This window comes from Aquarana catesbeiana, linkage group LG04 (genome assembly GCF_042186555.1).
Source record: "Aquarana catesbeiana isolate 2022-GZ linkage group LG04, ASM4218655v1, whole genome shotgun sequence".
NCBI classification, from domain to species: Eukaryota; Metazoa; Chordata; class Amphibia; order Anura; family Ranidae; genus Aquarana; species Aquarana catesbeiana.
This window is the reverse complement of record NC_133327.1, coordinates 434,434,472-434,461,857: the sequence shown is the minus strand read 5'-3', so window position 1 is coordinate 434,461,857 and position 27,386 is coordinate 434,434,472. Positions and strand designations below refer to the sequence as shown.

At 42.0% G+C, this 27,386-nt stretch overlaps 1 protein-coding gene across 5 annotated transcripts in view; it reads left to right on the top strand.

Moving 5' to 3' along the window:
- The window catches only part of PHACTR2 (phosphatase and actin regulator 2), a 327,171-nt gene that overhangs the window by 200,571 nt on the left and 99,214 nt on the right, over positions 1-27,386 (top strand). For all 5 annotated transcript variants that reach the window (XM_073627410.1, XM_073627412.1, XM_073627411.1 and 2 more), the window contains exon 2: positions 19,602-19,769. In XM_073627410.1, the coding sequence (XP_073483511.1) occupies positions 19,602-19,769 (168 nt within the window). The remainder of the gene's footprint in view (positions 1-19,601; positions 19,770-27,386) is intronic.

The window sequence follows — 27,386 nt, the reverse complement described above, 5'->3', positions numbered from 1 at the left end:
GCCAGTGCCACCTGCCACCACCTGCCAGTGCCACGCCAATCAGTGCCACCTGCCAGTGCCACGCCAATCAGTGCCACCTGCCAGTGCCACGCCAATCAGTGCCACCTGTCAGTGCCAATAGTGCCACCTGCCAGTTCCAAACCAGTGCCACCTGCCAGTTTCAAACCAGTGCCACTTGCCAATGCCTGCCAGTGCCACCTTCCAGTGCCAACCAGTGCCACTGCCAATAAGTGCCACCTGCCAGTGCCATTGCCAATCAGTGCCACCTGCCAGTGCCATCTGTCAGTGCCAATCAGTGCACCCTCCAAACAGTGCAACGTGCCACCTGCCAGTGCCACCTGCCAGTGACAGACAGTGCCACCTGCCAGTGCCACCTGCCTAAGCCAACCAGTGCCATCTGTACTGAGGACATCAAGTGTTTGGTAGAGTGACAGGAGCAAGCAGGGAGGAGTGGAGTGGGTGAGGTTTTTTTTTTTTCAAATCGGCCTAAAATATCGGCCACAAAAATCGTCATCATATATCGGCCATCGGCTTTACCTCTCCATCTCTTCTGTCCTCTCCGCTGCACGCTGCTGCAGCCCAGAGAGAGAACAGAGCTGAGAATGGAGCGGAGGAAGGATCCGCTCATCGATCCGCCCACCTAGGCATTGATGATCGACCAGAGCTCCAAACCAGGGTCCTGCTGCCACCTCAGGGCGGGAGATTGTGTTCTCTGGGTCCCCTGTCACTAGGCCTGTATGGAAACCAGGAGGAGAGGATTTGGGAGGCAGATGATCCTGACTGCCAGGAGAGGTGAGTGAGCCATCACACTGAGGCAAAGTCCTTAGTGGGGTGACTGGGGTAGAAATTTGTGCAGTGTGGGGGGTATTTTATGCAGTGTGGAGGGTGATTGTGCAGTGTGGGGGGTAATTGTGTAGTGTGGGGGTATTTTATGGAGTGTGGGGGGTATTTTATGGAGTGTGGGGGGTATTTTATGGAGTGTGGGGGGTATTTTATGGAGTGTGGGGCTATTTGTGCAGTGTGTGGCTATTTGTGCAGTGTGGGAGGGGTAATGCTGGGTAGTTAATAATGCGTTTGCTGACACCAATGCTGGGTTAATAATGCGCTTACGGACACCAGTACTGGGTATAATGCGTTTGCTGACACCAGTGCTGGGTATAGTATAGTATATTATTGCTGGTATAGTTCATTGCTTTTGAAGTTTTAAAAGTTTGCATGCGGCCCCCCATGGGATATGAAAACTTGTCATGTGGCCCTCAGGCAATTTGAGTTTGAGACCCCTGCTTTAGGAGGACCCTCCCACACCCAGTTGCTGTGGCATGCTCAACCCCCCCACCCCCTACTTTGGGCAAAGGTGTGGGGTGTGGTTAAGTTCCTGCACCTTTTCCCTGAGAAGGATGCCCTGGGTGACACTATCAATTAGCACTGTGGCAGGCGGGGGGGGGGGGGGCATGAGAGGCGCGTGATGCGCTAGCCAGCTCAGTGCCCTACTGTCTGTCCTGCTGGGGGGGGGGTGGGGGTGACACCAACCCTAGTGACGCCACTGGGAATTATGAACAGGTATTTTCCTGTGCTTGCTGAAAATGTTGTAAACATGGAAAAATAAAACAAAGGCAGCCACCACATCTAAGGACTGTTAAGTTGCAATATATCACATGTTCGTTCTTGAGCTTAGATAGCAGCAGTGGTCAAGTTCAGATTTAACTAGCTGAACTTGAAAACTATTCCTAGTGTGACGTGAGAAAACAACTCCCACACCCCTGGATCTTCTTTAGAGTCTATTTTCAAACCACAGATGGCATTAGAAATATGAATGAGGAAGCTTGTTTTCATAGCAGCTGACTGAATGATCACTGCAGTGAAGTTAGGCAGGGGATGTTTCTGCTTTAGTTTATTTGTGAGGAGCTGTATCAGCATTTTGTAAATACTTTAAGGAGCTTTTTAAATTAAAAACACGGGGACAAAGTTTGCCGGAAAACTAGAGAACTTACCCATAGTGACAGTTTTTTTGCCAGAAGATAAACAAATAATCTGATTGGTTGGCATGGGGAAGTTCTCCATTTTTTGCAGAGAACATTCCTTCCTCTTCTTCTTCTTCTTCTTCTTTTTTTTTTTTTTTTATGCCATAGCTGACTTGATAATTCAGACATCATGTCTTTCAACACACAAAATGCCAACTGACCTATTCCATTCAAAAATATATTTCTGTTGCCCTTTCTAGAAATACAATGAAAAAATATGTGTCCTACTGTGCTTCCTTTGTTGGAGGTGGTGTGAGGGGGAATAAAGGTTTGTCTAAACTTCCACAAATCTGGTAAGTCAAATTGGGACAGTCTCTTGGGCCCCTTTCACATGGGTATAGTTGCTGACTTGCGATCAATGGTGAATCGATTTCACACGGGCAGCAATACCTACTGCCCTCTGAAAAGTGAATTGGATCTGACATTTAGTGGAGGTAGTACTACTGCTGCAAAAGGACAGATAACTGGCCAGCTGCTCTTTGTAAGCAATCCAACTGGGGATCTGTCTTTTAGCACCCATTGTGTGGCGTTATTGTTGCTGATGCAAATAACAGATCCCTGGTTAGTTACTGTTTGCAAGCAAGGTTTTCTCATTTAAGTCTGATACACAGGGGCTAAATATCAGCTGGTTTAACAGAAACCAGCCGACATTCGTCCTGTGTGTACAGAAGCCTGTTCGGAAGCCAGTCTAACCACCATTATCCGGTGAATGAGCATGCTGAAAAACCAGCATCTGATCAGCATTGACAGCCAGGTGGCAATCACCCCTATCAGAATACATGTCTGGCGACCTCTTGTTTTTTTTTTCTTCCGTTCAACCCGCTGGACAATGGATACTAAATGACTGATCCCTAGCTTGTTTGTTCACAAAAATCAGCTAGCTGGTCATCTGCCCTTTGTTGGCAGTAGTGCTACCTCCACTAAATGACAGATCCTGAGCCGGCTGCTGGAATTCCTGGGTGACATCATTGAACATTTTTGGTCATAGATGTCACCCAGAATCCCAGGCCCATTTTGTTTACAAGCAGCAGCCGGATAAGGATGTAATTTTGTTGCCGTAGTACAGAAGGGCAAAAAGTAGCAGGGTACACCGTTAGTTTCCACATCTCCAGCACTGAGGTGAGGGTGATGTAGGGGAGAATTTTCTTAATTGGATGGGTATAAGGTACCAGCTTGCCAGCAGTTTGTATCCTGATTCTTGAATTGTGAAATTCACTGAGCCTTTATGGATGTTGTGTAGCATATGGTCCCATTCCTCTTCCGTAAAAGAGAGATTAAAATTTCATTCCCATTTTAGACATGGTCCATTAGTTTTCTTTTCTTGTTTAGAATATAGTAGGGCATACATGAAGGATACTACATGTGATTATGGGGAGGATCTACTACAGAATGCTTCAAATGGCGTGTGCTTTCTATGCCAGTCTGGGGTAATGTGTGGGTATTTGAAGAAGTGTCTTAACTGCTTGTTTTTGCTTAGGGTTGAGGAGAGTGAATAGAATCCACTTGTATTACTACACTTAGGTGGCGCTTCCTTCTCTCCCCTTTGTTCTCACAATCAAGTATTGTTTAATTGTCCTGGGCAATACCACTTCTTCTTAGGCTCCCTTCACACCAGCACAGGGTGAATTTTAGGTGGTTCTATTTGAGTTTTTGAGCGTTTGAGGAAGTGTATTACGAACGTTTTTACAGCTTACGGCGTTTTTGTTTAGCCAATAGAAAGCACTCTGGGGAGGAGGGGGAAGGAAATTAGGGGTGGAGGGCTCAAGTCACGGGGGTTTTAGGCATTCCTATTGAAGTCTGTGGGGCTAAAAATGCTTGTAATCTCCCAAAAAGAAGTTTGTGTACTTTTTTGAATGGCAGGCATTTTGCTTCAGGCGACAGAACATTCAGATGTGAACAGGAGCCATTGAAATGAATGGGATTTGGCTTGATGAGCATTTTAGAGCAACCAGCTTCAAGCAGAAAATATGAGCTGTCAGGTTTTTGTCAGGTTTTTTCATTCAGACTGCTGGTTTGAACACACAAAAACTACTAGTGTGTACCAGGCTTAAGTCTTGAAGATTTATTAATTGCAAGATGCGCTCATCCCCATATAGTCACACCACTCATCTTCACATTTCTTCACTTCCTCACTGTGTGACTTCACACTTTACAGTGCAGTTACAGTTAAAACCTTTGCCTTTCATGTCTCTATATTTAAAATCCTTTTTTAAAGCAAGTCTCAAAATTCATTATGAGTAAATATTTTTTCCTGTGTGTCAGATTTCTTTAGGCCTCTTTGTTACTTTTGTCACACATTTTGGATGACATTGACTCAAGCAAATACAAACAGCAATTTCATATATGATCAATATTTTTATGCTGTTTGGATGATAGTTTATTCTTTTATGTTTCAGCCATTTTTTTTTTTGGGGTCACTTTTGCTAAATTCACAGATATTGATGAGATCTTTAGTACATTAGCTAGTTACACAGAGATAGATAACAACATCATAGCTCCCAGCTGTCCCTCATTTGAGGGATTGTCCCTTTTTGAAAGTCCCTGCTCTGGTTCACAACATGCAGTCAGTTTCCGGTGCAGAAACTGACCGGAAACTGACTGCATGGTGTGAACTAGAACCATTGGAATACATTGAAAACACTGCATGCATTTTGTGCAGAAAAAAAAAGCACACAGAACTGAACGGAACTGCGTATGGTGTGAACTAGCACTCAGAGGGACTGCCCCCCTGCCAGAACACGCCAGTCAGCGCTTACAGTGCTAGTTCACACCAGATGTAGTTCCATGTGCTTTTTTTCTGCACTAAAAATGCATGCACACTTGCACAGTGTTTTTCATGTATTCCAATGGCTCTAGTTCACACCAGTGCAGTCAGTTTCTGGTGCAGAAAAAAAAGTAGAGTGTGCTGCATTTTTTTTCTCCATAGAACTATACTGAAACAAAGCAAATTGTATCAAAAATGCACTGGAACTGCGTGTGGTATGAACTCTAAGTAAAAACTGATCCGGAACATATCCGGAGTACATTTTTGTGCTGTAAACTGGCCCTCAGCCATTGGCTGAGAGCACTAATCGGGAGCCAGTCGGCAGACCACTTTCGGTCATCCCCCATTGACAGAAGCCAGACGAATGGCTGGCATCTGTCCGACCAGCTGGTGTACACAGGCAAATGTTGGCCATTTTCTGATGCTGCCCAACATTCAGCCCATGTGTACTAGGCTTAACAATGCTGCTGTTTGCTGTGAGTTGTCTCACTAATACAGGAGGTGTGTTACTGGTCAGATCACCAGGTGAAAAAAAAAGAAAACTGATGCAGCCACCACTTCTAATGATTGTTAAGCGGCAATGTAATTCATTTTTTGTTCTGGGTTTAAAACTGCTTAAATGTATTCAAAACTCAATCAGGTACAGCTGTATTCCACTTGATTGGATCAACAACAGTCCAACAGCGCAAGGCACCAGCACTCTTAGAGCTCTTTCAGATGGGCAGATGCGTGGTAGTAAAGACGGGCACTGAACCACGGCTTTGCTGCCCCTCGGCCGCTCACCCAAACTGTCCCAATACAGCCATATGGGGCTGGACATATGCCATGGGGTGTAGAGTTTGACAGGCTGTGCTGCCTCTCGTGTCTTGCGGTTGGCCCATCACTGTGATAGGTGGCCTCACTAACCAATAGTGAGACATGAGAGGGGCAAGTCCAGAGACAGTGACCACAAGAGCTAGTTTCTATTTCTTTTTCCAACGTCCAAAGAGAATGTAAAAAATGATAACGTATGTACACCGGCAGCGGGAGCTGGGACCAACCTATGCAAGTGTAAAATGTGGCAGCAGGTTCACTTTAAGGTTCTTAATGAACACATTTTAGACTTGCATTTCTGTTTTTTTTTTTTGGTACCACTTCTGCTTTTGTTTTAACTCAAAGTTTCTCTTTATCATTACAGTCCCCCTGAGGGAATAGTTACCAAGGAGGCTTTCATTTTGATTTTTGTTTTGGTCTGAAAATTGGCTCGAGCTTTTAAGAAATGTTTTTGCAGCTGTATTTTGTCCCCTGTGACGGGCACATACTTATGCTCCACTGAACTTTTCATTTTGTGTCTCACACAGGAACGTTACACACAACTATATTTCAGAATTCATTACAATTTTGTATGATTTAACAGTTTTATACAAAAAATGTAGACACACCTAGTTCTAGCTGTAGTTTAGTGCGGCTTATCATTTATATCAAAGTGTCATGCATACACATTTATTTATTTAGTATTATTTATTATCTTTTCATCCACAAAGGTTTAGTCTGTGATGGGATAAGTGGAGTGCGTACACTATAACACTATAGACATGCCTTGTACCTCAGCCTGTCTGTCCACAGTGTACATTACAAAAGTTCTCCAGCTACCTGGATTCAAAATATAATGCAAATATGTATATGTGAAGCCAAACTTCTGCAACAAGGCACCTCTGCAAAGTGTGGTGGGCATAAATGGCAATAAATAAAATGTATAAAAATGTGAAATAATGCATTTGGGTGTCAAAAATATGAATGCAATCTACTCACTGGAGGGGGGGGGGGGGTTTGACCTCTGGGGGAATCTAGGATGGAAAAGGACCTGGGGGTCCTAGTAGATGACAGGCTCAGCAATGGCATGCAATGCCAAGCTGCTGCAAGCAAAGCAAACAGAATATTGGCGTGCATTAAAAAGGGGATCAACTCCAGAGATAAAACGATAATTTTCCCGCTATACAAGACTCTGGTCCAGCCGTACCTGGAGTATGCTGTCCAGTTCTGGGCACCAGTCCTCAGGGAGGATGTCCTGGAACTAGAGAGGGTCCAGAAAAGGGCAACATAGCTAATTAAGGGACTGACTGGAGGACCTTAGTTATGAGGAAAGATTACAAGTACTGACCTTATTCTCTCTGGAGAAGAGACGATTGAGAGGGGATATGATTTCAATACAAATACCGTACTGGTGACCCCACAATAGGCATAAAACTTTTCCGCGCAAGGGAACATAAAAAGACACGCGGCCACTCACTAAAATTAGAAGAAAAGCAGTATAACCTTAAACTGCCTAGAGGGTTCTTTAGGATGATAAGAGCTTTAAGGATGTCAAATTCTCTTCCACAGGTGGTGGTTTCACCAGGGAGCATCGATAATTTCAAAAAAACTATTAGATAAGCACCTAAACGACCACAACATACAGGGATATACAATGTAATACTGACATATAATCACACACATAGGTTGGACTTGATGGATTTGTGTCTTTTTTCAACCTCACCTACTATGTAACTATGTAAAAGTGAGCTTACCTTGGACGTGGCACCACCCTCCTAAACCACTTGTCTATTAGGGCATTTTTTTCATTTTTGGGACACGTTAAAATATGCATTTTTTGCTAAGCTATTGCAGTAACTCCCTGCCCCCCTCCAAAAAAAGTATATATTTTCTGAAAGCAGAGACCCTGGAGAATAAAATGGTGGTAGTTGTTGCACAGTATTTGCATAGTTATTTATCAAATGGCAAGGAAAAAAATAGCTTAAATTAATTTTAGTGCAAACAAATATGATATTATACCCAGTTTTTCGTAAAATAGAAAAGATTGGGTAAATAGATACCAAACATGTCAAATGTTAAAATTGTGTATGCCTGTGTAATCGCAAAAAACAATGGTACTTAAAAAATCTCCATAGGCAACGCTTTAAAAGCCTTTACAGGTCATCATTTTAGAGTTAACTCTGAATTATGGCCTTAGAATTATTGCTCTCACTCTGACGTTCGCAGTGATAACTCACATGTATGGCGCAATTGATGTTGCATTTTTTTTGCACTGTTAACATGTGCAGGTGACTGGTCCTCTTAAAGGTCCTCTGTTAGACCCCCAATGTCTCCCTTGCCCTGCAATGCAACTATCCTATTACAGATCATGCTGGAATAGCTGCATCCTTTGCTACATTAGAATAACAGCTCTGACAATGGAGGCAACATAATACACATTGCTTCTGGGGGTCATTAGTCATAGGAGGGAATGGTAAATGAAGGTTCTTAGAGTTCCTCTTGCTTTACCTGGGGAAGCAATTTCCCATGGTCCTTGGTGGAACAGGAGAGCCCTGGAACTATCATGGGTGCCACCTGCGGGAGGGATGCTCCTATGAGAGCCCTGTAAAAGTGATTGGGCAGCTCTAGAGTCACCCAGTCACTTTTATCATAAAGCCCTTCGCTGGCTCTTAAAGCTGGTATCGACCTCACAGCTGCAGTAGCAGCTGTGAGCTTGATTTAAACACTTGTCTACCATGATATTTATAAATGTACCTTGGAAGACAAGTGGTGAAAGACCCAGCCACACACCTGAGTAGAGTGTATTCCGGAGGACTTTAAAGTGTTTTTTTTTTATTAGGTGTTTTCAGTCAGTGTTGATAGGGGGAATCCCTCCCGCGGGGGTTACTGTGTTCTCCCAGAAGAGAGGTGGGGGAAGCCTGCACTGCCGGGACAACACAGTGATTATTGGTAGTGGCCAGTGGCGGCCCTGTCATGCAGAGCACAGGGGCGCCGCCCCCCTAATCAATGCGCCCGGCCCCTAATCTACATGCAGGGCGCCGGACGCATTGATTCCAGTGGATTTTCTTTTTGAAGCACGTGATTAGAGCCTGAGGCTCTAAATGGCTTCAAAAAAGGGTGGACTTGGGGCGCTCCGAGCCCACCCACTTGTGTGACAGTAGCAAATTAATATTCATCTCCTGGTCAATCAGGAAGCCCCGATTGGCCAGGGAGTCTTAGTACTGGCTGGGGGTGATCGCATCCGAAGGCCCCCCCTGCACATGGGGGTGGGGGGGGGTTGTGTTAGTTTTACTTCTGCAATCTGGTGGAGATGGAACATTCCCTGGAGAAATTTCTGGAGCCAGCAGCTTGTGGAAGTAAAGTGCAGTAAACCACAGCAGCCATTTAGATTTTCTGCACTGTACCAAGATCCATACATGATCAAGTCACATTTAGTTACTGCAATTGGCACATTGCTATTTACATCATTTGATACCATGCCAGCGATACCCCATCAGACCTTCCTCTAGTTTTAATACCCAGTTTGTCCGAGTATATGAGAGCACATGACTTCCTCCCATGTGGCATTGATCAGGTCAAGCATCCAATCTTTAGTCCTGAGCACTGTCATATGACAGGGAATGATGTTCAACACCAACCTACATTGGGAATTTTAGTACCAACTGTGAGGGAGCATTGGTAAGGTTGGTTGGTTGGTGGCTCTGAATAAGGTGACACTGTCTCTTTAGGGCTCCATGCACACTAGCATTTTTTTAGACTCCTAGAAGCTATTAGCATTTTTTACTGCTCCTAGGAGCTAAATAGTGTTATCCTATGTGTCCATGCACACTACTTTAGGCTATTGTCATTTTTTGAGTTTCAGAGTCTAGGAGCAGAGAAAAAAATGTTTTTGTAGAATTTTTTGGAGCGTTTTCCCAGCAGAAACACTCCTAAACCTTGGTAAACGCTCCTAAAGCACTACTTCAAAAAGCTATTACCAGCGTTTTTTATCCAGTGATTTTTTTTTCCAGCATTTTTTTTTAGGTTTCAGGTGATACACAGAGATGAAACTAATCCCCTACATACATTGTACCTGTTTATCTGTCTTCTCTTCTCTACATCTGTTTAAACTCCAGAATGTATAAAGCTTGTCTGAGCAGTCAGAAAAAAAACAGGGCAGAGAACTGAAATTACACTCTGCAGAGCTCAGTGATGAGAGCTCTGAGAGATGATTGGAGGGCAGGGACACACCCTCCTTCACAGCACACAGGAACAGAGCTAAGGCTGTCAATTAGCTGGAGGTCCCTTCCCTGTCAACATTTTTCTCTTGGTGTTGGGAAAACTTGTCAGAAGTGATTCATGCTGATAGCAATAGAACAAAGCAGCAAACAGAAATGACACTTAGTGCTCTTAACTGAGACAAGTAAACACTATAGAGGGATATGCTTTGTTCATATTTAATGTCTGAGATTTACTGTCACTTTAAATAAACACTCTTTGTGGAGTTTTGGTCTACATGAAAGTTTCCACATCATGGCAGAAATGAATACTGTATTTACAGTTCAAATTTAAAGCTCACCCAAGCCTAAAACAAAAAAATGTCATTAATTGCAACTTACCAGTCTTTACCTGTTGTGCCTGCATTTTCTTTTCCTTTTTCAATCTGGTGATTCTGCACCTGGCTGTACTGTTCCATTGTGACTACACTGTTTTCTGTGTTGTATAGTTACACATACAGGATACAGGATGTCAACCATATCTGCCTTTGTTCAACTTTATTTTTCTTTTGAAAATGGAAAATTCCTTTTAGAGGATTACCAAAGGCATGGTGGTAAGTGTGGAAAATCTAATCCTCCCCCTTCCCACAATATTCTGGGCCTCATTCAAAAAATTTAGACAGTGAACTCCTGTCTTCTTTAACAACTTCAGTCCCAGAAGGTTTTACCCCCTTCCTGACCAGAGTACTTTTTACAATTTGGCACTGCGTTGCTTTAACTGGTAATTGCGCAGTCATGCAATGCTGTATCTAAACAATTTGCGTCCTTTTTTCCCCCACAAATAGAGCTTTCTTTTGGTTCAATTTGATCACTTCTGAGGTTTTTTTTTTTGTTTGCGCTATACACAAAAAAAGAGCGACAATTTTGAAAAAAAAAACAAACTATTTTTTTTTACTTCTTGCTATAATAAATATCCCCAAAAACGTTTGAAAAAAAAAAAAATTCTTCATCAGTTTAGGCCAATATATATTCTTTTACATACTGCAATTTTTTTTTTAAAACCAAAAATAAGCGAATATTGATTGGTTTGTGCAAAAGTTATAGCGTCTACAAACTATGGGAAAGATTTATGGCATTTTTAATATTTTTTTTTAAACTAGTAATGGCGGTGATCTGCAATTTTTAGCGGTATTGCGAGGGACAGATCAGACACTTTTGACACATTTTTGGGACCATTGACATTTATATAGCGATCAGTGCTATAAAAATGCACTGATTACTGTGTAATTGACACTGATATGGAAGGGGTTAACACTAGGGGGTGATCAAGGGATTAAATGTGTGTTCCCTCAGTGTGTTTTAACTGTATGGGGATAGGACTAAGTAGGAGAGGAGACATATCGCTTTTCCTACATAGTAGGAACAAACGATATGTCTTCTCTCCTCTGACAACACAGGGATTTGTGTATTTACACACACAAATCCCCGTGATGGCGCATCGGGTCCCCCCGCCATGCAGCAGGCATGCGCCCTCTGGCGGCACTTAAAGAAACCCCGTACCTGTATGGGGTTTCGCACAGGGGAGCCACTCTGCCCCCCCCCCCCCCCCCCGCATATAGACATGAGCCGGTCAGGAACTGGTTAAAGTGGTGTTGAACCCAAAAGAAAACATTTATTATATCGCAGCTTACCAATTCTTAGATGCGGTGGCTGTATTTGTTTTTTGTTTTTAGGCTTTCTTTCCTTTATTTTCACCTGGTGATCTACCAGTAAGTCTGTTATTTTTCAACAGAACAAGCTGTGATGCAGATATAGCAGTTAGAGGGTTGAGACAAACCATTTACCACTTACCATTTATTTATGTAAAAACCTTTATCCCAAAAGGTGCAAAACCTTTGCTGTAACTGCTTATAGGTGTAAGCTTGAGTTTGGATTTGATTTGTTAGTATATTTAAAATCTGCTAGTACAGCTGACACTCCTTTCCCCCCAGACTGACACTGCTGCTGTCTAGAGTTTGGGCATGCTAATACTGGAGGTGTGGTAATGGCCAGATCACCAGGTGAAAACCAAGGGGTAAAAGCCTAAAATAAGAAAACCAATGCAACCACCACATCTAATGATTGGTAAGCTTCAATATATTACATTTTTGGTTTAATACCACTTTAATTCACCAGCACCTGCTCTTTATTGCTGGTTGTTAATGTGGATGCCAACTCTGCTGGAATGAATACTTTTAAACTTGTCCTGTTTTATTATTGGCATCAAGTCACATTTTACCTTAGTAGGCTAGTAAAACCAGCATTCCTTTCATTGTAGTTATGTATAATAGAAGAAACATTTTGTTTACAAATCTGAAAAATGTACAAGAACATGGGCTTGATAAAGGTATTTCCCACCTCATCAAATAGTTGACTGTTATACCAAATATAGCCCTAATGGAATAGACTTATAGAATATACTCCAGTGATCATAGGTTGGGGTTGAACATTCGCACCAAGGTGACTCCTAAAAATCAAACACTTTTAGGCCTCATGCACACAGGGCATCTTTTACCTCTCTGAATGGCAGAACTCCTGGCAGGAGATAAGCTGCTTTAAAACGCGGTAAAAACGGTGTACTGCACACGCATTTAGGCACGTCAGAAGTTTGAGCATTAAGGGATTTCATTGGCCAGAACATTCATTTATTCTGGCCATTGGAATGCATTAACATTCAAACACTAGGCCCATCTAACGTTTAGGAGCATATTTTCTGCTCTTCCTCTCCTGAATTCATTCGCCTTTGGTGGGGGATTTTTCAGCCTGTAAACGCTCCTCTTCTAATACACCTGTAAATGCATGTATGGGCATGGACACATAGACTTGCATAAAGGTGCTTTTACAGACTAAAAAAAACTTTTTTAGGTCTTAAAACAACTCCAGCAGTTGGGAGTGCGGCACCACTTTTGAATACAATTTTGCACAATGATACACGTTTAGAAAGTGTGTATTGCTGTGATTGATCTGCTTAGTACGTTTTGTAGTCTTACAGCACTCAATAGCACAACATAGCGCACAAGTTCACACATTTTTATCTGAATTTGAAAGTGTTGCTCCTACAGTAGAATACTTTCAATACTTACCTCTCCGGTGGATGTCAAGTCTGAACCACGCTGTCTTCAATTGGTGCAGCCTCAAATTGTCTCGGTATTCTACACCTCCAGGAGTCGTTGTTTCTCGCCGTGTCCTGTAGAGGCATAGATGCCGGAACTGGAAAGGTAAGACCCCTTTCACACTGGTGCAGTTTTCAGGCGTTTTAGCTCTAAAACTAGCGCCTGTAAAGCTGCCTCTCATGCCTCCACAGTGTGAAAGCCCGAGTGCTCTCACACTGGAGTGGTGTGCTTGCAGGACGGGAAAAAAAAATCCTGCAAGCAGCATCTTTTGGGGCGGTTTGCGAGCGCTGTGTACATCGCTTCTACACCGCCCCTGCCCATTGGAATGAATGGGCAGTGCTTCCAAAGGCCTTTAAAGCGCTGCAACATGGGCGGTTTTAATCCTTTCTTCAGCCGCTAGCGTGGGTTAAAAGCGCCCCACTAGTGGCCCAAAAGCGCCGCTAAAATGTAGTTAAAGCGCCGCTAAAACTAACGGACCAGCCGCCCCAGTGTGAAAGCAGTCTTCGTATTCCCGGTCTTCGTGGGCCTGTTCTTTCTATTTTTTGGGTGAAGTGACAAAGTTGCTTTAGGTGTATTAGTTGTACAATAAAATTATATTGCAAGATTTATATTTTATCAAAACGTAACTTCAGTCAAAACATTTTTTAAATTACAGGTGGGTTAAGCCGGCCATAGACAGTTTGAGTCAGCCGAGAGATTCGAACCATGTACACTGGAGATCAAAATTAGAGAACAACCTACAATTTCCTACATTTCAAGGTCACTGCTATTTGAAATGATCTAAACAGGAGTAAAAAAGCAGTTTTGTTAAGCATATTTCATGAGCTACATATATTTTGAAGCACAGATTAAAACAATTCAATGAGATCTGAAGAAGAAAATTAATCAAAATTAGAGAACACTTTCAGATACCTCCCAGTTATTGTTGTTAATCTGGCACCTTGTGCTAATTTTTTAACCACTTCAATACAGGGCACATATACACCTTCCTGCCCAGACCAATTTTCAGCTTTCAGTGCTGTTGCAGTTTGAATGACAATTGCGCGGTCATGCTACACTGTACCCAAACTAAATTTTTATCATTTTGTGGTGGTATTTGATCACCTCGTTTTTATTTTTTGCTAAACAAATAAAAAAAGACCGAAAATTTAGAAAAAAATTAAAGTTTTGCTTTTGTTTCTGTTAAAAATTTTGTAAATAAGTAAGTTTTCTCTTTCACTGATGGGCACTGATAAGGCGGCACTGACAGGCACAGATAAGGTGGCACCGATGAGGTGGCACCAATGAGCGGGCACTGACGATGGACACTGATATGCGGCACTGATGGGCACTGGTAGGCGGCACTGGGTGGCACTGATATGCAGCACTGATGGGCATTGATAAGCGGCACTGATGGGCACTCATGGGTGGCATTGATGGGCACTAAAAGGCTGCAAAGATGGCTTCTTATGGGTGGCACTGCTGGGTACTGATGGGCACTGATGGGTACTGATAGGTGGCACTGATGGGCACTGGTACGCGGCACTGATAGGCATCCCTGGTGGCACTGACAGTGGTAGGCATTGTGAGTGGGCACTAATTGGCAGCTGCCTGGGCATTGATTGGCAGCTGCCTGGGCACAGATTAGTATTTCCCTGGGGATCTAGGGGGCATACCTGGTGGTCCAGTGTAGATGGCTTCCCTGGTGGTCCTGGACGGCTTCCCTGGTGGTCCTGGGTGGGATTCGAGGGGGGCTGTGCTGATAAACAATCAGCACAGACCCCCCCCCCTGTCAGGAGAGCAGCCGATCGGCTCTCCTCTACTCACGTCTGTCAGACGCGAGTGAGGAAAAGCCGATCACCGGCTCTTCCTATTTACATCATGATCAGCCGTGATTGGACATGGCTGATCACGTGGTAAAGAGTCTCCGTCAGAGACTCTTTACCTAGATCGGTGTTGCGGGGTGTCAGACTGACACACTGCAACAACGATTGCCACAATGCACACCCCCGGGGGCTCAATATCGTGCGGACGTAATATGATGCCCAGTCAGGATATTGAAACCACTTTGCTGCCGTCATTCTGCTATATGGCGGGCGGCAAGTGGTTAATTATCTGACAAACCCTATTTAACTGGCAGCCTACCTTTCCAGTTTTCACTGACTAGATGGTGAGCCATTCTAAAGTGATTGAAACCCCCTGGCAGCAGGTTGTCCAGATATAGGCTAAAGGGATAATCCTTTTAGCCATAGCAAGAGAAGTTTGTCGTTCTGTGATTTCTAGAATATAACATCTTTACAATGTTCCAAACTCCCAAGTCCCCTAAGAGGGCTGGTCGTCCACAAAAGACAAATGCAAGGGAGGACAGGATAATGTGGAGAATCTCAATGGGTTGAACACTGCAGCTGTGATTGCTCTCCAGCCAGTTCAGTGCTGAAGAGAGTAAGGACCTGTCTTGTCATACAGTATCTCACCGTTTAAGAGAATTTGCACTGAAAGCCCACCCTGCAGTGACCAAACCTCTCATTAGCAGAAAGAATCAAAAGGCTAGACTAACCTTTGCTGAGAAGAATGTTGTGTGGACAGGGGAGAACTGTTACAAAGTTCACTTAAGGCTACTTTCCCACTGGGGTGGTGAGAGCTTCGGCGGTAAAGTGCCGCTAGTTTTAGCAGTGCTTTACTGTCATTTTGGCAGCGCTTTTCGGCTGCTAGCAGCGGTTTTAACCCCCCCCCCCCCACTAGGGGCCGAAGAAGGGGTTAATACCGCCCGTGTAGCGCTGGTGCTGAAGCGCTTTGCAGTCGCTTCGGCAGTGCTGCACATTCATTTCAATGGGCAGGGCGTTTTAGGAGCGGTGTATACACTGCCTCGGCACCGCCCCAAAGATGCTGCTGGCAGGACTTTTTCTAGCATCCTGCAAGCGCACTGCTCCAGTATGAAAGCACTCAGACTCTCACACTGGAGTGACAGGAGAGACGCTTTGCAGGCACTATTTTTAGCACTAAAATGCCTGTAAAGCGCCTCAGTGTGAAAGTGGCCTAATGAAAGCAAGTTTCATTTATTTGGGTCCAATGGGAAACATTATGCTCATCGTCAAACTAGGCAAAGACTAAACTCCAAAGTGTGTAAAGGAGTCAGTGAAAGGTGGAGGGGGATAAGTCATGGTTTGGGAGATGTTTTCTGCAGCAGGGCCTCTTATACAGCTACATGGCAGAGTGAATGCAAATGTTTATCAGAACCTTCTTCGACAACATGTGGTTCCTTCCCTGTGTTCATCACCCAATCAACCAGCAATTTTCATGCACGACAATGCCCCCTGTCACAAAGAAAAATGGGTAAGGCCCCTTTCACATACACATGTCCGTTTTGACGGACTCCGCTTGCTCAGCGGGGATCGCTCCATTGATCCCTGCTGAGCCGGCGGATGACAGGTCTGTCTCTGCTCACTGTGCAGGGACGGACCTGTCAGAGCTCCGCTTTTCTCTATGGGGGATCGGATGAAAACAGATATGCCAGTCCGTTTTCATCTGATCCACCAGACGGATGCAAAATATGGTTTCCATCAATCTGGATTCAGCGGATCAGAGCAGAGCGGATGTCAGCAGACATGTCACCACTGACATCCGTCACTCCATAGACCTGCATGGAGCATGAGTTCAGGTCCACCTAAAAAACTGACAGTTGGACCTGAATGGTCCGCATGTGTGAAAGGGGCCTAAAGCAGTTCCCTGAAGCTGAAAACCGTAAAATAATGAAATGGCCAGCCCAGATTCCTGATCTAAACCCTATAGAAAACCTGTGGAAAATCCTTGGCGACAAAGTTAATAATAAACCCACTACAGTCCCCGATCTGTGGAAGAGACTGGAAGAAGAGTGGAACAAAATCACATCAGAGCAGTGTGAGAGACTAGTGATGTCCTGTGGCTGCAAATATGCTAAAGTCATTCAAAGCAAGGGCCTGTACACTTCCTACTAATTGTTTATTGTTTTAACCTTCTGAAATTTTAGTTGTAATCTTTCTCCGTGCTGCAGTCATTGCTGTTCTCTTTTTTTTGTTGAAGTGCCTTGGTTATTTTGAAAAACACTGTTCTGTATGGTATAGTCACAAAAAAATTCCATCAAATGTTGAAGCAATCGATCAATCAACTCGAGTACAATCAGTCTGTTGGAGTTTACATGTGATTATTGCCAATAGCTCTTATAGCCGCTAGCAATAATCACGGTGTTCTCCTGATAAGGACACAAACCCATGGTTGCAGGAAGGAAAATTGCTCTGTCTATGGCTGGCCTCAGAGTCAGAACTTCCGTGTCAAGTTTTTATTGGTTTTTGTGTGTACATTTTAAAGAGACCACTTTACTTCTTGTCCCCGGTAAAAAAAAAAAAAAAATTACTTTGTAGATTCTTTTATTTATTTGGTGTTCTCTCTTTATCATTTTTTCTCTTTCCACCCTTGTGAAGGTATATCACATGGGGGAAAAAAACTTTATTTTTAGTTTTGGGAAGTGAGGAAGGGAGACACTCTGGCAATTTTTTAAAATAGTTTTTTTTGCTGTCTGTCTAATCTCTCCTTCTCCCCGGAGGAGAATGACCCTCACAATTTGTACTGGTGACCATTGTCCCTGAGAAAGAAATAAGAAATCAAACATTTTAGAGCTGTCGCCAGAACAAAAGGTCAGGTGAGATCTTCCATTGTAGACACCTCTTTCGCGCTCAGTTGTCTGAAGTTTTAACTTCTTACACTTTGGGAAATTTTCTTCAAATTCTTGTTGCATTTGTGGGACAGGAAGTGAATGGAAATTTCCACAATGGTACATAGACCTCAGTCATCAAGCTTTGCAGGGGTTTAAAAAAACAAAAACACATTTTAATTCATCTTAATGGCAATAAATAGAAAATGCCAGTCAGTTTGATCCAATATATGTTTGAGAAATCTTGATGTAAAAGATTTTACAAAGAGCACCATTTTATCTAAGGCTGGATTCCTGTTTGATCCGGTGAGTTGCATTAATGAATGCATGATCTGTTGTGTTAGAGCTTCCTATTCAATTACATTGCCTGCTAATTAGAGGTTGACTGATATGGGTTTTTCTCTGGCCGATGCCAATGCCGATATTTAGAAATCGCGATGGCCGATATATGATGCCGATTTTTTTGGGCTGATATATTTGGCCGATTTTTTTCCCTTCATCTCATAAAATCTAACAGTTAGACCCCTTTCACACTGGGGCATTTTTCAGGAGCTTTTGCTTTCACACTGAGGCGATGCGCTGGCAGGATGTTAAAAAAAAAGTCCTGCAAGTGGCATCTTTGGAGCGGTGTATAATGCTCCTCCACCACTCCTGCCCATTGAAATGAATGCACACCGCTGTCGAAGCGCCTGCAAAGCGTTTCGGCAGCGGCACTTCAGGGGCGCATTTAACCCCTTCCTCGGCCGCTAGCTGGGTTATAAGCACCCCGCTAGCAGCCAAATAGCACCGCTAAAATGACGGTAAAGCGTCGCTAAAACTAGCAGCGTTTTACCGCCAACGCATGCCCGCTCCAGTGTGGAAGCAACCTTAAGTAATAAATGATACAGAAAATTTCTTACATTTATTAAACAAAACAAACCTCCAATCAGTTCACTTGTATGTATAATTTAGATAACAAAAAAAAAACTATATCTTAAATATTAAATACACAAAAACAGATAATCAAAACTTTTGGACGAAAAAAAATGGGCTAACTTTACTGCTTAGTTTTTTTTTAATTCATTAGTGTATTTAAAAAAAAAAAATTGCATTTGAAAGACCGATGCGCAAATACCGTGTGACATAAAATATTGCAACAACCGCTACTTTAATTCCCTAGGGTCTCTGCTAAAAAAAATATGTATAATGTTTGGGGGTTCTAAGTGATTTTCTAGCAGAAAATACAGGATTTTTACCTGTAAGCAACAAGTGTCAGAAAAGATTTAGTCTTTAAATGGTTAAACTGAGAACTCCTCCACACAGAGTTCAGCTCATTGATAAAAGAACCAAGAAGAGATACAATGTTTCTTCTTATCAGATTTGGCAGGCTGCCCAGAGAAGGAAAGAAGTCTCTCCACAGAAAACTTTAGGCAACTTGCATTGACTTCTATTACAGAATCATTTGCAAGTCGCGCTGAAGTTATAATCGGCCTTTTTTATCAGCACAATCGTCTGATGCCGATTAAGTAAAAAACGCCAAATATCGGCCGATATATCGGCCGGCCAATATATCGGTCGACCTCTACTACTAATAAACTGGGATGGACAAGTAGAGTTCATAGCAATGCAGCACAGCACAGGTAGTGTGTTACCATGTGCTGTGGTGCATTGCAACACGTGTGTTTCCTTGGTGTATGGGGGTGCCAGTAAAAATGAGTGGTACCTCGATGCACTAGTGCATGTTCAGTTTGGTGTATTAATGTGTTACCTCAATGCATTTGTGTGAATCTAGCCTATTAGTTGTACTAGAGATGCTGCAGGTGAAACTAAATGTAAATGTTCCAGACATCAGCAAAAATGATGAAAGGGTTAACAGTGTAATAATAGAAGCAAAAGTTGTCAGAACACTCACTAAAAAGTAGAGACTGTTCCATGCAGATTACTTTAGACCTCTAGTAATTTAATTTCGTAAGTATATAATAAAAAGATGAAAAATATATTATATTCAATTAACTTTTTTTTCTTCAACAGTTGATGGGTTGGACAAAGCTTCCATTGCAAACTCTGATGCACCAAACTCAGGCAATCAGTCACCTCCCTTGAAGAGGAAAGGAAGGCTTTCCTCCATAGGCAAGATCTTCAAGCCATGGAAATGGAGAAAGAAGAAGGCCAGTGAAAAATTCCGAGAGACATCAGCAGGTGGGTCCACATACAGATAAACTTTATGCTTCCCAGGTTCACTTTGGTATAACGGTTAGGAAATACATCCTAAGTATATATCCAAACTTTTACTAATTATATTTCTTCTACCTTACAGATTGCTGGCAGTTAGTTTGTTGCATAAATAGAAAATCTTGTTAACTTTGAACAGTCCTTGCAAAAAGGGTGTTTATTCAACATAAAGGGAAGAGATGGCAGGCATTGGACAATAAAAAAACAAAAACATTATTTATATTATTCTGATCCCGCTTTGTGTTTACCACAAAGAGTTTCTTTTGGTGATCGTGTTTATTTAATCCAGTACAGTTGGAATACATGTTCACACTTTCATTGAAGGATTTGCTCCACACAGCAAGAAATAGATTTTCCCTGTGTAACTTACAGGCTCATTCCTCCCAGAGTTTAATGATCAGTAATATCTGTGTTCCATTCCCATTGTGGATATGTGGAGCCTGACATAAATAACAGTGTAAATGAAGGGCCTTTGAATATGATCCCTTTTTACTGCAAACTCAGGTTCAGATTTTATAAAAAAACCTTGGCAAGGAATTTATGTGTGACCTCAGCCACAACCATTCAGCTCAAAGTAAAGTTTACGTTGTTTCTTCCTTCAAGCTAAATTCCAGGAATTATCAGTATTGCATGCTTACATTTGTCCATCTTGGCACCATGTAAATATACATATCTCATACCTGGTGGGCCACTGAGGAAGCTGAAAATAGCTGTAGTAATCAACACTTCTACAATGATGGCCGCAATCTTTTGGGTCCTGCTTGGGATCTGTGCAATTGGCTTAACCTATGCACACTGACCAGAGGGGCTCGCTCACTTGGCACTGCCCCCATTCATAGAATGCCTTGTACAAAGTGTTCTCTGATTGGACAAGGTGGGGATTGTGACATCACCGCCTCTAGTCCAATCGGAGCCTTCACTGAAAAAAGTACAAGGCATTCCATGATTAGCAGCAGTATGGGCTGAGCACGCATCTCTGATCAGCAAGTAGAAGGTAAGCCGCTGGCACAGGATCCTGAGTGGGGCCAAGAAGATTGTGGCTATCATTGTAGTAGCGCCAACTAAAGTGATTTTCAGCTTCCCCAGTGGCTCACCAGGTATAAGATAGGCATACTTCCATAGTGCCAACCTGAACCAATATAATTATGCAATACAGGTAATTCATGGAGTTCAGCTTTAAACACTGGTTTAGATTAAAGGCAACTATTTGTACTGGAAACTTCACTTTTCTGCTTCAGTTATGTTCTGTGTTTCTCCTTCACATCAAAAACACGGTCCTGTTAAGAGCAGCTCAGACTTACAACTCAATATCAGATCCATATAAAGCTGTACTCACCAGATCCTTATGACCACACACGTAGGCTGGTAATGTAGTGCTTATGTATGTAAGACTACTTAACCCACTTCTTGGCTTTGCATACTGTCAATTCAATCTCGCTGTTACTATCCATGGAGGTCCTGTCTTGTAGACATCCACACTAGCTCCTCTTTCACCTGCCAATGGGTCCTTTCCAGTGGTCTTCTTAGATCTACTTCTGCAACTTCTGGGAGGGAGCACAAGAAGGAGGTTTTCTGTGGAGAGCGAGAGCAGAATGTCAGCATGCAAGGCAGATAAGTTGGTAAAATAGTCTTACAGGTGCATGTGGTCATAAGGAGTTGGTGAGTACCGGTGCATGTGGATGCCATGATGTACAATGCATTTTTTTTTCGGATCTGAACCGACTTTTTCAGCTCGGACACCATATCTTTGGTACAGCGCGATGAAGTTTCTGTTGTAGGCGTACTGTGGGTTGATTTCCCCCTGTAATCCACAAAGTTAAATGCTCCCAATATCCTTTAAAACCACTGGAATGGGAGCTAAATTACTAACTAAAGGGGATCTGATAAGGGTGGGACACAGTATACACACTGTTGCTAGCAAGTCTTTTTATCATTAAAATGTGTACAAATTGTTGTGATAATAAAGGCAGGTGAGCACATTTAAAAAAATGCAGTGCTAGAAAATCGTAACGGGAAGTTTGAAGTGAAATTGAGAAGAGCTACAGCTGAAGGTTTTTTTTTTTCTCATATCATTTACAAAAGTACCATACAGTTAGAAACACATACTGTTCATCATAGAAACATAAGGTGAATAAAGAATGCATGTTTTCATTTCTTTTATAAGCTGTTCTAAGTTTTACAGCAAGATCTCCTAAACAAGTGGCGCGATTGAATGTGAGTGTGTATATACATAAGAAGTGAATTATTGCATGTGCATATTCTGTAACACATTATGGTTTTCCTGTAATACTTTCTGGTAATGAGTTAACTACTTAATGGTCTATATGGGTTAAAGTACAGTTCGTGTTCCATTTGCCTAGTACAGGCCATTTCCAGTAATTCTGCCCAGCTAATCCCAGGCCATTATGAGCTTACATTGTCAGTATACATAATGAATTGCAGTGCACAGATCAGAGTACAGCTATAAACAGATGTTAAGATGTGCGAAATTTAGAAAAGCTGACACAGAGAAGAGATATGTGTTTCAATATCTTATGTAAATTACTTTTTTTTTTCCCCCTGTCTTACCACCCTATACTTGAGCCTTTCTTTGAAAAAGTAACTAACTCTTGGGATGTATATATAAGGTTGATAAAAACACATGATGCAAGAATAGTGTTACCCCTCAATAGATCACCTGTTGGGTCAAATCTTGCTTAGAGGTTCAGGTAAGATGGATATAGATTTAAAATACCATTAAAAACTGGGCGGCTAGACTGAAAGTGTTAAGGATCTAGCCAACAATTAAAAATGAGAAACATTGTACATGCTTAGGTTAGAGAAAAAAACTGTTTACAGGCAACCTAAAGTTTATGTCAATTTATCTTTCTCTTATTTGCTCCCTCGTGGTCTGCTGAATATAGAACTAGAAGGACTTGTGGGTTTTTTAACTTAAATATGCAACTAATGAAAGCATTTTCTTATATCCATTTGACACTTGTAGCCAAAGTGTCTCCTTTGGCTACAAAACAACCTCCATCTATGTTATGGAGAGAGGGAGGTGTTATATAGTGCTCACACTCTCTTCCTAAGGTGACAATGCAGCTCTTCCTAGATAAAGTTCAGTTGTCACCCTAGGACAGAAAGTGTGTTACCAGCAGGATCAATGGTTTAAAATAAAGAAGAATAAAGTGTGAAAAACAATAATAATAATAAAAACATTCACCTACCATATCTAAGGAAAGGTAACTTGTAATATGTAGATTTTGTTCTTGGATTTAGATATGCTTTAAAATGGAACTTCAGACATTTTATTTTCTTCTGGATAGGGTGGTAGGGATTAGAACTGCTCTTAGGTTTTTTAAAGTTGTCTGTGTCCTTGTTGGGGAGCTCTCGTTCTACTTCCTATAACTGACAGTGTTAACTAGAAGGCAAGTCTACTAAAGTATAATGCTCGCTGTATCCCTATGGGAGAAATTTGCCCTCACTTGCTGTCTCGATAACTGTCTGTTATTTCTATAGGAAGTGATTGAAGTTTTCTGCAGTAAAACTGAGGTTCTAACTCTATCCAAAAGTGAAATTTAAAAAGTGAATTGAAATACTCTTAAATCAAGATGTAACAAAATATCCAAGGTCATATAGAGATCATCAGTTCAGTATGGTGGAGAGTTCTTTTATCATCTGTTTAGATACAGTATAAAATGTTCCAGGGAACATCACTTAAAGTCCATTTTCTATGGGTTAGCCCCTGCCTGCCAGTTCTAAGCTTTTTTTTTCTATCTACATTTGTTACTCTTTCCTGAAACATAGCCAGTGCTGGATAGGCCACACAGTGATAAGGTCTGGAACACTGCGTTTTGTAAGAATTGTAGATAATTTGAGAATTGCTTAGCACAAAAAGGAGAGCACGCTAAAAACAACTGGACTGACACCATTGTAAACAAGACACTTTGCCTTCTCTATGCGCTGGGAATTAGCGGCTAGTGTAGTCCCAATGCATTTGTTATGAACAAGCCCTTACACAACCAGACAGCAGAGTTAGGTTGGTGACCTAACTTTTTTTTTACGGCATTTGCAGCAAGCTGAAGTTGTACAAATAGATATGCAGCCAGATAGACATTGCACAGAAATCCCCCTTACCTTTACTTTCCTATTACAGCAGTTTGTGTGGGGTGTGAAATGCATGGCTGAGCACACTTGAGGTGAGGGGTGTGGCTGGGTACTCCTCTATGCAAGCATAGAACATAAGGGAGGATAAGTAGAAAACATCAATTTAACCAACAGAAAAGGTTGTTTTAACGCACTTCCAAACCAAAAAACAGTCATAAGTTGTAACATGCAATAAATTATGGATAACTATTATTCTGGCCAGTGACATCATTTAACGCTCAAGCACTTGACACCTGTAAACGCACCTAAACACTTGTAAAAGCGTTAGACACTTTTACAAATGTCGGACGTTTTTTTCTTCCAAAATGCTGCTGCCTGGAGGATGGGCTTCTAGAGCAGTTTGGAAAATGCCCTGTGTGCATGAGGCCTAATGGTGTCTGCATTCTAGATGAAGTAGTAAAGCAGACACCTTTTGGACAGCAACATTGTCAGTCTGAGGAGAGGGGAATGTTAGACTAGCAGATTTACATGGGCTCGACTAACTGAAGCTAAACTTCAGCTAAGACCGACGATAGACGGTTCAAATCATGTATGGGCAGGCTGAATATACCAAGTTGATCGATCGACTTGGGTACAACCAGCGTGCCGAATCTTACATGTGATTTATTTCTAGTGGCTGGTATAGTCTCTAGCAATAATCACTGTTTTCATTGACTCGGCATGAGGGATTCCCCTGTCAACACTGTCTGTTGATGGGGGAAGTCGACCAAATTTCTTTGCAATCTGTGGTTGCACAGAAGAAATTTGCACTATGTATGGCCTGCTTTACACGTTATAGACAGTTACAGCACACAGGTTTTTTTTCAATTGGATATAAATGTTTAACATGAATTAGTGAAAGCTGACAATTGTAAGCACCTCTGCAGGGGTTAAATGGCTTGTCCTAACCCTCTAACTGCTACATTGTCTGGACAGCACGGTCTGTTAAAGAAAGTAAAAAAAAAATAACAGACTTACAAGAATATAAGACTTACGAAAAAAACACAAGCCCAAAAGAAAACTAATGCAGCCACCACATATAAGACTTGGTGAGCTTTAATTTAATTCAGTTTTGTTTTTGGTGTTTAATACTGCTTTATCCAGTGTCTTTATGTCTACAAATTCAACATCCATAGTTTATTGCATATAGCAAGAAGCTGGAAATGTTCTACTTGTTTTATAGCTATTAATTAACAGTATAGGTTAATAGCGTGAGCCTTTGTTAGTGTTTTTTGTAAGTGTCTTAAAATATCTCCTCTTAATCTTTAGAAAAAAACTGAGGTTAGAGCAACTTGTAAATAATTGCTATTTTGTGTATTTAAAATAATTATGAATGAAACCTATGTATCCTAGATCTGTTAACATTCGGGTGTACCTTGTATCTCAAATGGGCGATCAGCTAATATTCGTGGGTAAAGCCTTAGTACACACCTTAAGGAATTTAAAGAGGAGGGCCACTAAAAAAAAAAAAAAAAAATTAAAAGTCAGCAGCTTCAAATACTGCAGCTGCTGACTTTTAATTGGACACTTACCTGTCCCGGGATCCAGCGATGCGGGGGATCGAAGCCCCGCTCGTCTCCCCCTCCGTTCGGCGATGCCGGCATTGCAACTGTGGGCGCCGGGCTGTGGCTTCACAGCTGGGCACCCACTGCGCATGCGCGAGCGGCACCGAGCGCCGTGATTGGCCGCTCAGTCACCTGGGACCTGTAATGGGTCCCAGATGATTGACAGGAGGGAGGGAGCAGAGCTGAGCCCTTCCTGTGCCGAGACGGAAGTGATGTCACCAGCCCAGGCACTGAAAGAGGCAGACTACGAGGGACCCCCTAGCAACAGGCATTTAGAGGTGAGTAAAAAAAAATAAAAATATCCAAATGTTTTTTTTGGGGTTTTTTTTAGGATTTTTCATGTAGTTTTTTTTTTTTGGGTGGAACACCACTTTAAGTAAGGTGTGAGATTGTGGTTTGTGGCCCCTACAAAAAAGCTTGAATAAAACTGGCCATACATGGATTGAACTTAAGTCGGTTCTGCGTGAACCATGATTTCATGTGTGGCCACTGCAAGGTGTGTTTTGTTTTTTTTTTCTCTTTTTCATATATAAAACTAAGTAATCCTATATAATCCCCAGTGGCCCTAGATATATAGGGGAACTATATTCCACAGGAATAGGAGTGGGCGTTTGCCACAGTGGGCAAATACAAGTAGCATACTTGGCCACTATGACACATTTTCCTTCTACTGTGCCCTCCTCCTCCTGTGATGAACAGGTCCAGACTTCAGTCATAGCTATCTGCAACAATGACACCCACCTCCCCTTGCCTCTTCTTATATGTTCTCTATTGTTCCTCAGCAATTGGATGGCCACTGTTGATGTAACGCCAAAGTTTGTCTGCAGTTACATTGTCTCCATCACATGACTCTGTCCTCCGCTTGACAACTAAAATTAGCTTTTTTTTTTTTTAATTGGTAAAGGAGACTTTCCATGTTAGGTTTACCAAAAGAAAAAAAAAAAAACCTCACTCCTTGCAATTTTTTAGCTATGGGATTTTTTGCTTTTAAAGAAGATTTAAATGAGAAAATGTAAGCTAGGGAGACGGTTTTTATAGGCTTTTAATCAGGTTGGACTGCCAAAAAGATTAGGATGCCACATGTTATGCCATGCTTCACTCCTTATGTTTCCCTTTCAGTAACTGTTCAGAACTGTTTGTCCAATCAATGCAAATACTTGTCCATGTTCAGGAGCCCTGCAAACTTACTCTTTTTTAGCTTGAGCAAGATGCTCTAAAATACCAGATTTCTTGTTTAATAAAAAGTGCAAGGAACTCATTTTTCTATCCCATAACAATCAATTAGTATAAACTTTTGCGAATGTCAGACCCATACAGTATAAATTCTTGCATTTAAAGTATAACTAAAAGCAGTTTTTTTTTTTTAGTTTTGAATAGAGTGGAGAGGGATTGGAACACATGTCAATTTTTTATTGCTGTCTTTGCCTTGCTATGGAGATTTACCCTCTCTATCTGTGCAGGTGACCATTATCAATGAAGGTTAAAGTAAAAGAAAATCTCAAATTTTGGGTTATCCCCAGAATGCTAGTTCTTGTGACAACCAGGGATTCCCTCACTTTGAAGGGATTTCCTTCAACTTCCTGTTTTGGCTGTGGGACAGAATGTGACATGACTTCTTCCTAACGGGACACAGATGGGAAGAAAAAAACTTCCCTACTCTAACCAAAATGTAAAAAAAATTCACCTTTTAGTTCTACTTTAAGAATCATCACTTTGCTCCTTGCATTGCTAATTTATTCAGGCTATGAGGTATCCCCCTTACCAAAAGTCTGTCATATTCTCTAGACATCCCAAATCTCCATTTTCTCTTATATATCGTTTTTTCACTTCTCCAATGTTCCTGTTTTTAAGACTATCTAATCTCTTCCTGAATTTTATGGTTGTTGAATTC